We start from the raw sequence: 12,486 nt of genomic DNA on the forward strand, positions 1-12,486 counted from the left end.
AAATACATTACAGACAAAAGACTTTACAATTTACATAGTCAATTTATGATCTCATAGTTGATCATGTGTGGATGAGGTATCATATTGTCCATTCATGCTGTGATTAGTAATTATACTGTATCTAAAGAGCAGGTTTTCTTTTTCTGCAGAAGCACCTTCCCTGCAGTGCAGGCCATGATTGAGCTCCATCCCGTGAAGAGTGTTTTGACAGAGAGAGAGCTTGGACAATAGATGGAGAGACACTCATGTCACAATGCCATTACAGGAGTTAAAGTTACTGTGTAATATAGGTTGTCAAGGGTTCAAAAAGTGAGAGGGGGCTGGTGAGGGGGTATGAATTTGGTTTAAACTAACCCTGTGACACACCGACCACCTAAATAAAATCAAAATGAATTGTTTTGGTTTTGACTGAAGTTGTTGCTGTACTCCGCCAGCCTGTATGACATAACCACTGATAGTTACCTGTCGAACATAGCTGCACCTCTTTGTCCAATGGTAACAAATTGACCCTTGTTTTGGTCCACTTGCCCATTAAGATTGGGGCCTGGGGTCTATATATAAACTCAGCAAAAAAAGAAACGTCCTCTCACTGTCAACTGCGTTTATTGTCAGCAAACTTAACATGTGTAAATATTTGTATGAACATAACAAGATTCAACAACTGAGACATAAACTGAACATGTTCCACAGACATGTGACCAACAGAAATGGAATTATGTGTCCCTAAACAAAGAGGGGGTCAAAATCAAAAGTAAGTCAGTATTTTTTTTTAAATGATTTTCATTTAACCTTTATTTAACCAGTTAGGCCAGTTGAGAACAAGTTCTCATTTACAACTGCGACCTGGCCAAGATAAAGCAAAGCAGTGGGACTTAAACAACAACACAGAGTTACACATGGGATAAACAAACGTACAGCCAATAACATTAGAGAAATCTGTATACGGTGTGTAAATGAAGTAAGGAGGTAAGGCAATAAATAGGCCAATAGTGGCAAAGTAATTACAATTTAGCAATTTACACTGGAGTGATATATGTGCAGATGAGGATGTGCAAGTAGAAATACTGGTGTGCAAAAGAGCAGAAAAACAAAATCAAATATGGGGATGAGGTAGGTAGTTGGTTGGATGGGCTATTTACAGATGGGCTGTGTACAGCTGCAACGATCGGTAAGCTGTTCTGACAGCTGACGCTTAAAGTTAGTGAGGGAGATATGTCTCCAACTTCAGTGATGTTTGCAATGCGTTCCAGTCACTGACAGCAGAGAACTGGAAGGAAAGGCGGCCAAAGGAGGTGTTGGCTTTGGGGATGACCAGTGAAATATACCTAATGGAGCGCGTGCTACGGGTGGGTGTTGCTATGGTGACCAGTGAGCTGAGATAAGGCGGAACTTTACCTAGCAAAGACTTATAGATGACCTGGAGCCAGTGGGTTTGGTGACGAATATGTAGCGAGGACCAGCCAACGAGAGCATACAGGTCGCAGTGGTGGGTAGTATATGGGGCTTTGGTGACAAAACAGATGGCACTGTGATAGACTACATCCAATTTGCTGAGTAGAGTGTTGGAGGCTATTTTGTAAATGACATCGCCGAAGTCAAGGATCGGTAGGATAGTCAGTTTTACGAGGGTATGTTTGGCAGCATGAGTGAAGGAGGCTTTGTAGCGAAATAGGAAGCTGATTCTAGATTTAACTTTGGATTGGAGATGCTTAATGTGAGTCTGGAAGGAGAGTTTACAGTCTAGCCAGACACCTAGGTATTTGTAGTATCCACATATTTTAAGTCAGAACTGTCCAGAGTAGTGATGCTAAAATGCTAGCATTTTAGAGCAGTTGGAGGCCACGGAAGGAGTGTTGTATGGCGTTGAAGCTCGTTTGGAGGTTTGTTAACACAGTGTCCAAAGAAGGGCCAGATGTAGACAGAATGGTGTCGTCTGCGTAGAGGTGGATCAAAGGATCACCCGCAGCAAGAGCGACATTGATATATACAGAGAAAAGAGTCGGCCCGAGAATTGAACCCTGTGGCACCCCCATAGAGACTGCCAGAGGTCCGGATAACAGGCTCTCTGATTTGACTCACTGAACTCTATCTGAGAAGTAGTTAGTGAACCAGGCGAGGCAGTCATTAGAGAAACCAAGGCTGTTGAGTCTGCCGATAAAAATACGGTGATTGACAGAGTCGAAAGCCTTGGCCAGGTCGATGAAGACGGCTGCACAGTACTGTCTTTTATCGATGGCGTTTATGATATCGTTTAGTACCTTGAGCGTGGCTGAGGTGCATCCGTGACCAGCTCAGAAACCAGATTGCATAGCGGAGAAGGTGAGGTGGGATTCGAAATGGTCGGGATCTGTTTGTTCACTTGGCTTTCGAAGACTTTAGAAAGGCAGGGCAGGATAGATATAGGTCTGTAACAGTTTGGGTCTTGAGTGTCTCCCCCTTTGAAGAGGGGGATGAGCACGGCCGCTTTCCAATCTTTAGGAATCTCAGATGATACCAAAGAGAGGTTGAACAGACTAGTAATAGGGGTTGCAACAATGGCGGCGGATAATTTTAGGAAGAGAGGATCCAGATTGTCTAGCCCAGTTGATTTGTAGGGATCCAGATTTTGCCGCTCTTTCAGAACATCAGCTGTCTGGATTTGGGTGAAGGAGAAGCGGGAGGGGGGGCTTGGTCTAGTTGCTGCGGGGGGTCCAGAGTTGTTGGCCGAGGTTGGGGTATCCAGGTGGAAAGCATGGCCAGCCGTAGAGAAATGCTTATTGAAATTCTCGATTATCGTGGATTTATCAGTGGTGATAGTGTTTCCTAGTCTCAGTGCAGTGGGCAGCTGGGAGGAGGTACTCTTATTCTCCATGGACTTTACAGTGTCCCAAAACTTTCTGGAATTAGTGCTGCGGGATGCAAATTTCTGTTTGAAAAAGCTAGCCTTTGCTTTTATTTAATTTATTGCCCTGGCCACATCTGCAGTCCTCATGCCTCCTTGCAGCATGCCTAAGGCACGTTCACGCAGATGAGCAGGGACCCTGGGCATCTTTCTTTTGGTGTTTTTCAGAGTCAGTAGAAAGGCCTCTTTAGTGTCCTCTAAGTTTTCATAACTGTGACCGTAACTGTGACCGTAATTGCCTACTGTCTGTAAGCTGTTAATGTCTTAACGAACATTCCACAGGTGCATGTTCATTAATTGTTTATGGTTCATTAAACAAGCATGGGAAACAGTGTTTAAACCCTTTGCGATGAAGATCTGTGAAGTTATTTGGATTTTTACGAATTATCTTTGAAAGACAGGGTCCTGAAAAAGGAATGTTTCTTTTTTTGCTGAGTTTAGCTACTGTATGTAAGCTCCTCTAGAGAATACAAAATGTATAACCTGTAATCTGACTAAATATAATTTTCCCCCAATATTAATCTGTGCTGTGGTGGCGCTTTTGAAATGTGTTTATCCCCATAATAACAGAAAATCTCCCATGGCGAAAATATTTTATAATAAGAAAATAGGAGTGAATGGAATGAATTGTTGGTACTTTTGACTTTTCAGTGATGTCGAAAGCAATGTTTACTTCTTATTTACTTGGCAATTACTTACAGGTATATACAGTACATTCTGTGCTCACAAACCAATGATTTAATATCATTATGAGAAAGGCGTCTGTGAAGAGAAAGAAGTCAGAGACGGAGCACCGTAACAACATGATGTTCCACATGTCATCTGTATTGTCATCTTGAATCAATCAAATAAAGACAGCAAGGCATTTTTTTATAATAGAGACATTCTTAATGAGTCATGTGGAACTCAATAATTGTATTGCGTTGTTATTCATGTTTAATTATTTGATATATAGTATATACTGTATATACAGTTCCAGTCAAAAGTTTGGACACACCTACTCATTCCAGGTGTTTTCTTTATTTTTGCTATTTTCTACATTGTAGAATAATAGTGAAGACATCAAAACTATGAAATAACACATATGGAATCATGTGGTAACCCAATTTTTTTTTAACAAATTTTAACTTCTGGCCCATGTGAATACTGTACACGTGGATTTAAAAAAATATGATACATTAACAATGTTGGCAAACAAAATAAGCACTTTTCGGTGTTAAGAAATCATTTGGCACAGATGCCTTTCTTAAACGTGTTTTATAATTGATTATGTTATTCTAGAAACCGCAGTCAAATTGTATTTAAATCTGGCGGGAAAGCAAGGGCATCAACGTAGTTTGGAGAGCCATTTGCGCAATTTTGTGCGCCATGGATTTGTCCACCAGATGTCGTCATTGGGCTGCGGCAAATCGAAGAAGCAACCGTGTTTTACGCGCCTCTGGTTATGCTTATGAGGCTCTGAAGAATGCCTCTGTGCTACTGATCTCGGGTATCCAGGAACACAACTCACGAGTCGTCAGAGGAGAAAAGAAAAGGCGAGAGTGAAGGAGAATAAAAGGGCAGTTCTAGTAGACAGGTCGACACCTGCCTTTCTCCGTCCGCATTCTCGTCGGTATCCTTGTCTGTTTTCAAAGACATGGGTGAATAAACAACCTAATTATTTATTGAAACAGAATAGATTAAACGGAATGTACTCGTTTTACGCGGTTATATCAGACTTGAAAGAGCGCACATTTGGCGAGTAGAGTGGCGTTTATTTAACCGTAAAAAAATGATCCCAACAATTTTGACGCGGAAAGGTAGAGGTTTGTTTGTAGGCTACATTGACAAGTAGTACAGGTGGTTTTGAGAGGGGTCGTGCAGATATTGTGCAGGATGTCTGACCGATGTCCAGTTTAGTAGCCTGTATAGACGGCCACTATTTTCTAACAAGTCGAGGACACTCCAACTACAAGTGGCCATGAAGGACACTGGCGAATCAAAGGACCACCAACTAACAGTAAGTACAATACCGTAGCCTACGTATACATCATCACACCTGTTTACTATTACTGCAAGAACAGCAGTAATGTTGTATAGCCTACCGGTATGGGATCATTTAAGTGTAATATGCTACATGGAAGTCGTAACTTTAGTTAATTGTGTAGACTAGATTGTAGTCTATATGCCCGTTGGTTCTGGGTTGCTGAGATGAATGCCACTCAAGCTGGTATTTTATTCAGATAGCCCACATTAAAGATTATAATAATCCCCCCCCCCCCCTCCCCCCCCCCGTGAAGAGTGTTTTGACACACAGAGAGAGAGAGCTTCAGGACAATAGATGGAGAGAGGCTCATGTCATAGTGACATTACACAAGTTAAATTACTCTGTTAAAAACAGAGGGTAACCATGATCATTTACTTTATCCTTTGCTCTTGTTGACTTGTGAATGGCATCAAGATTCCAGACTATTGCTGTGTTGTGAATGAAGAATCTCCTTGATGCTGTTCTGATATTTGCTGTGAAAGCTCTAACTTTGAAAGCTCTAACCTTGCATTGTTCTCTCTGTGAAATCTCTAACCCTGTGTTGTTTTTGTGTGTTTCTCTGTGAAAGGTCTAAACCTGTGTTATTATAGTTGTGTGTTGCTCTAATTGTGAAAGCTCTAAGCCTGTGTTTTTCAACCTGTGTGTCTCCCAGGTGGCCCTGAGGATCAGACCCCTCAGCGATTCTGAGCGGGAAGAGGCAGCCACCATAGTGGCCCACAGAGTGGACAACCAGGTTAGATGACCCGCCGTGTGTGTGTTCATGCGTGCTCATTCTTGCGTTTGTGTGTGTGTGTGTGTCTGTGCAAGCTCGCAAGTTGTTCCAGGCCTCTCTCGCATCCAGTCACAAGGCCTGCTTCACATATATAATGTATCTGCAGGTGCATGCACTTTTCACAGCAGCGCAGCACAGTATAACTGGTCTCAACCAAGTGAGGTCGATCACTGTGTGTGTGTGCGCATCAACGCTCAGATGTCACACTGCGCAGTAAGTCAGTCGTGCGTGCGTGCGTGCGTGAGAGAGAGAGACGCGTGCAGATGGCTCTGTATTGTGATTCAGTGGATTGTTATAGTTTAGAGAGTGACCTCTCTGATAGAGGATGGAAATTGGATTAATTCTGAAGAAAGAAGGCAGACAAGACATGTCTGGACTGTAGCAAAGGAGGACATGATGTGTGTGAAACAGCTTTGTGCCGTTATTGAATGCTTCTAACCTTGATGGAACTGCTATTTAAGACCCACCATTTATCATTCTGCCACTATTATGAACATAGAGAATATTATTATGAGCTTATTTGGCAGTCGTTCTATTTCCATTCAGTCCATGTATTTAACCGAAATACCAATTCCAATTTTCCTCATTGCAAAGCATGACCCCAACCAAAGGAAGTTAATCCATGATATACAGCACAGGGAAAGGCAGGGCTCCTATAGGGTCCTTGGGGAGCATATTTACCTGGAGCCAGTTAGAAGCCTCCAGGTGTGTCCCTCATGGAGACAACTTGGATACCACGTAGTAATTCTCCTGATGTGATGATGATAAGAAGGAGGGTGAGAATGATGATGATAATAATGAGCAGTATTATGACTGTGATATGGATGAGGTGTTAATACCACTGAGAATAAACTGGTTTAGGTCTTAGTGGGTGATCTGCTGTAGGGAGTAGATGTTGTTGGACTTATGTTTGGAATGACAATTCCTAATACTAATTTGTTGTTCACTTCAATCAAAGTCTTTGACTGCATGGAAGGTGGTGCCACAGTTAAACTGGAAATAATCAGCATTAATTGTGAGTGAGGGACTGGAGGGAATGAGACCTGGCTTACTCTCTGTCTGTGGCTCTCAAAAGCAATTCAATTAACCTACAACCAGACTTATTAACCCAGCAACTCTCCCTCTGCTCTGCCTTGATGACACCACCAGGAGTAAGCTAAGTATGATAGGCCCATTGTGATGGTGTATTGTTGCTGACACAGCCCTGCTTTTTACAGTGAACAACAAGTTCTTCTGTTAGCTCCTCAAGCCATGCACCTTGGTTGGAGAGCAAGGTAGCAGCAGTGTTCTTTACCCTTTACAACATTATTGTCAACTTTATTGGTGAAACATTTTCATTGTCACAGTAGAATTAAACAAAATGTAACCTCTACATACACTGTTGATGTTATGCTATTGAAAAACAAAGGCAAGATGATAGAATGGAAACATTTTGTGAGTGGTTCATCTGTGTAGAATAACAGCCTAGCAGGTTATCTTAGGTCTCTGTGTGTTTGCAGCCAAGGGCTTATAGTCACTACAATACAAACAGGTTGTGGAGACAGTGTGCGGGGTATTGTGTGTGTGTACTGCGTAGTGTTTACCTCTTACCTGATAAAGGGCTTATAAAACTATGTGTTCCTGTGGAGGGAGAGAGGGAGGGAGTTGTGTTACTAGCTCCTAACAGTGCAGTAACAAAAAAGTCAAACAAATGTATAATAAAAACTAGAAGCAACAAATCATGAATGTCAGGATGGTTCCAGTTAACAACCCAAATAGCACTGTATCAGTAATCCAAATCACAATCTATACGTATACGGTGCCTTCGGAAAGTATTCAGATCCCTTGACTTTTTCCATTTGTTATGTTACAGCCTTATTCTAAAATTGATTAAATAGATTTTTCCTCATCTATTTTCACACAATACCCCATATTGACAAAGCAAAAACAGGTTTTTATTTCATTTTGCTAATTTATTCAAAATACATTTATTTAACTATTCATACCCTTTACTCAGTACTTTGTTGAAGTAACTTGTCCCGAAGCCACTCCGGCATTGTCTTGGCTGTGTGCTTAAGGTTGTTGTCCTGTTGGAAGGTGTACGTTCGCCCCAGTCTGAGGTCCTGAGCGCTCTGGAGCAGGTTTTCATCAACGATCTCTCTGTAAATTGCTCCGTTCATCTTTACCTCGATCCTGACTAGTCTCCCAGTCCCTGCCGCTGAAAAACATCCCCACCACTGTGCTTCACCGTAAGGATGGTGCCAGCTTTCCTCCAGATGTGACGCTTGGCATTCAGGCCAAAGTATAAGGGCACAAGGCGAGACCCAGATGCAGACACAGGAGGCAGATGGTTAGAGTCCAAGATGTTTATTAACAATCCAAAAGGGGAAGGCAAGAGAATGGTCGTGGACAGGCAAAAGTTCAAAACCAGTTCAGAGTTCCAGAGGTACAGAATGAAGGGCAGGCAGAATGGTCAGGTAGGTGGGAATGGAGCCCAGAAAACAGGCAAAGGTCAAAACCGGGAGGACTAGTAGAAGAGAATAGAAAAGCAGGCGCACGGGAAAAAACACGCTGGTTGATTTGAACATACAAGACAAACTGGCACAGAGAGACAGGAAACACAGGGATAAATAAGCGACACCTGGAGGGGGTGGAGACAATCACAAGGAATGGTGAAACAGATCAGGGAAGAGTTCAATCTTGGTTTCATCAGACCAGAGAATCTTGTTTCTCTGGGTCTGAGAGTCCTTTAGGTGCCTTTTGGCAAACTCCAAGCGGGCTGTCGTGTGCCTTTTACTGAGGAGTGGCTTCCGTCTGGCCACTCTACCATAAAGGCCTGATTGGTGGAGTGCTGCAGAGATGCTTGTCCTTCTAGATGTTCTCACATCTCCACAGAGGAACTCTGGAGCTCTGTCAAAGTGACCATCGGGTTCTTGGTCACCAAAGCCCTTCTCCCCCGATTGCTGAGTTTGAACGGGCGGCCAGCTTTAGGAAGAATCTTGGTGGTTCCAAACTTCTTCCATTTAGGAATGATGGTAGCCACTCTGTTCTTGGGGACCTTCAATGCTGCAGAAATATTTTAGTACCCTTCTCCAGATCTGTGCATCGACACAATCCTGTCTCGGAGCTCTACGGACAATTCCTTCAACCTCATGGCTTGGTTTTTGCTCTGACATGCACTTTCAACTGTGGGACCTTATATAGACAGGTGTGTGTGCCTATCCAAGTCATGTCCAATCAATTGAATTTACCAGAGGTCATGACTTTACTTTCATTAATCTTTCATTGACTGTTATTTATCTAATCAACTAACTATGTTTAAATGTTCATAGATGACCAGAAGGGTCAAATAATAATAATCACTGTGGTTGTCAAGGGTGCAACAGGTCAGCACTTCAGGAGTAAATGTCAGTTGGCTTTTCATAGCCGATCATTCAGAGTATCTATACTGCTCCTGCTGTCTCTAGAGAGTTGTAAGCAGGTCTGCGACAGGTAGCACGTCCGGTGAACAGATCAGGGTTCCATAGCCGCAGTCAGAACAGTTGAAACTAGAGCAGCAGCACGGCCAGGTGGACTGGGGACAGCAAGGAGTCATCAGGCCAGGTAGTCCTGAGGCATGGTCCTAGGACTCAGGTCCCCTGAAAGAAAGAAAGAGAGAGAGAAAGAAAGAGAGAAAGAGAGAGAGAATTAGAGAGAGCATACTTAAATTCACACAGGACACCGGATAAGACAGGAGAAATACTCCAGATATAACAGACTGACCCTAGCCCCCCGACACATAAACTACTGTAGCATAAATACTGGAGGCTGAGACAGGAGGGGTCGGGAGACACCGTGGCCCCATCCGACGACACCCCCGGACAGGGCCAAACAGGCAGGATATAACCCCACCCACTTTTCTAAAGCACAGCCCCCACACCACTAGAGGGATATCTTCAACCACCAACTTACCATCCTGAGACAAGGCCGAGTATAGCCCACAAAGATCTCCGCCACGGCACAACCCAAGGGGGGGCGCCAACCCGGACAGGAAGATCACGTCAGTGACTCAACCCACTCAAGTGACGCACCCCTCCTAGGGACGGCATGGAAGAGCACCAGTAAGCCAGTGACTCAGCCCCTGTAATAGGGTTAGAGGCAGAGAATCCCAGTGGAGAGAGGGGAACCGGGCAGGCAGAGACAGCAAGGGTGGTTCGTTGCTCCAGTGTCTTTCCGTTCACCTTCACACTCCTGGGCCAGACTACACTCAATCATGGGACCTACTGAAGAGATGAGTCTTCAATAAAGACTTAACTTCTTACGGCTGAGATCGGCTGAGATCCCGTTAACGGGATCGACTTGACAACAGCCAGTGAAAGTGCAGGGCGCCAAATTCAAACAACAGAAATCTCATAATTAAAATTCCTCAAACATACAAGTATTTTACACCATTTTAAAGATAAACTTGTTGTTAATCCCACCACAGTGTCCGATTTCAAAAAGGCATTACGACGAAAGCACACCATCTGATTATGTTAGGTCAGTACCTAGTCACAGGAAAAAACAGCCATTTTTCCAGCCAAAGAGAGGAGTCACAAAAAGCAGAAATAGAGATAAAATTAATCACTAACCTTTGATGATCTTCATCAGATGACACTCATAGGACTTCATGTTACACCATACATGTATGTTTTGTTCGATAAAGTTCATATTTATGTCCAAAAATCTTAGTTTACATTGGCGCGTTATGTTCAGTAATGTTTTTCCTCCAAAACATCCGGTGATTTTGCAGAGAGCCACATCAATTTACAGAAATACTCATAATAAACATTGATAAAAAATACAAGTGTTTCACATGGAACTTTAGATAAACTTCTCCTTAATGCAACCGCTGTGTCAGATTTTTAAAAAAAATTAGGGAAAAAGCACACCATGCAATAATCTGGGTACGGCGCTCATGAACACAAAAACAAGCCTTACAGATACCCGCCATGTTGTGGAGTCAAAAGAAGTCAGAAATAGCATTATAAATATTCACTTACCTTTGTTGATCATCAGAATGCACTCCCAGGAATCCCAGTTCCACAATAAATGTTTGTTTTGTTCGATAAAGTCCATCATTTATGTCCAAATACCTCCTTTTTGTTCGCGCGTTTAGGTCACAAATCCAAATTCATGAGGCGCGAGCACTAGGTTCAGACGAAAATTCAAAAAGTTCCGTTACAGTTCGTAGAAACATGTCAAACGATGTATAGAATCAATCTTTAGGATGTTTTTAACATAAATCTTCAATAATGTTTCAACCGGAGAATTCCTTTGTCTTTAGAAATGCAATGGAACGCAGCTAACTCTCACGGGCGCACGCGAGACTGAGCTCATGGCACTCTGCCAGACCTCTGGTTGAAACAGCTCTCATTCTCTCCCCCTTCACAGCAGAAGCCTCAAACAAGGTTCTAAAGACTGCTGACATCTAGTGGAAGCCTTCGGAAGTGCAATCGGACCAAATTTATACTGTATCTTGGATAGGCAAAGAGTTGAAAAACTACAAACCTCAGATTTCCCACTTCCTGGTTGGATTTTTTCTCAGGTTTTTGCCTGCCATATGAGTTCTGTTATACTCACAGACATCATTCAAACAGTTTTAGAAACTTCAGAGTGTTTTCTATCCAAATCTACTAATTATGCATATTCTAGCTTCTGGGCCTGAGTAGCAGACAGTTTACTCTGGGCACCTTATTCATCCAAGCTACTCAATACTGCCCCCCAGCCATAAGAAGTTAACATAATCACTAGTTAACTACACATGGTTGATGATATTACTAGTTTAACTAGCTTGTCCTGCCTTGCCTATAATATACTCTTGCGTTCAGTGTAAGCAGAGTCAGGGTATATGCAGCAGTTTGGGTCGCCTGGCTCGTTGCGAACTGTGTGAAAACCATTTCTTCCTAACAAAGATTGTAATTAATTTGCCAGAATTTTACATAATTATGACATAACATTGAAAGTTGTGCAATTTAATAGCAATATTTAGACGTAGGGTTGCCACCCGTTAAATTAAATACGGAACGGTTCCGTATTTCACTGAAAGAATAAACGTTTTGTTTTCTAAATGATAGTTTCCAGATTTGACCATATTAATGACCAAAGGCTCGTATTTCTGTGTTTATTATATTATAATTAAGTCTATGATTTGATATTTGATAGAGCAGTCTGACTGAGCGGTGGTAGGCAGCAGCAGGCTCGTAAGCATTCATTCAAACCGCACTTTCCTCTGTTTGCCAGCAGTTTTTCACAATGCTTGAAGCACAGCACTGTTTATGACTTCAAGTTTATCAACTCCCGAGATTAGGCTGGCAATACTACAGTGCCTATAAGAACATCCAATAGTCAAAGGTCTATGAAATACAAATGGTATAGAGAGAAATATAATATAACTACAACCTAAAACTTCTTAACTGGGAATATTGAAGACTCATGTTAAAAGGAACCATCAGCTTTCATATGTTCTCATGTTCTGAGCAAGGAATTTAAACGTTAGATTTTTTACATGGCACATATTGCACTTTTACTTTCTTCTCCAACACTGTGTTTTTGCATTATTTAAACCAAATTGAACATGTTTCATTATTTATTTGAGACTAAATTTATTTTATTTATGCATTATATTAGGTTAAAATAAAAGTGTTAATTGTTCATTCAGTATTGTTGTAATTGTCATTATTACAAATGTATATATATAAAAACCGGCCGATTAATCGGTATCGTCTTTTTTTGGTCCTCCAATAATCGGTATCGGTATCAGCGTTGAAAAATCATAATTGGTCTACCTCTAGTAGGTAGAGTTAAAGT

The 12,486-nt window shown here is 42.1% G+C and overlaps 1 protein-coding gene across 1 annotated transcript in view; it reads left to right on the forward strand.

Moving 5' to 3' along the window:
• The first annotated feature begins 4,841 nt into the window (after positions 1-4,841).
• Positions 4,842-12,486, forward strand: part of LOC120029423 (kinesin-like protein KIF19) — a 73,039-nt gene continuing 65,394 nt past the window's right edge. Inside the window, 2 exon segments of the mRNA XM_038974637.1 lie at positions 4,842-4,880; positions 5,560-5,640. Of these exon segments, the coding sequence (XP_038830565.1) occupies positions 4,842-4,880; positions 5,560-5,640 (120 nt within the window).

This window comes from Salvelinus namaycush, chromosome 35 (genome assembly GCF_016432855.1).
Source record: "Salvelinus namaycush isolate Seneca chromosome 35, SaNama_1.0, whole genome shotgun sequence".
Lineage (NCBI taxonomy): Eukaryota > Metazoa > Chordata > Actinopteri > Salmoniformes > Salmonidae > Salvelinus > Salvelinus namaycush.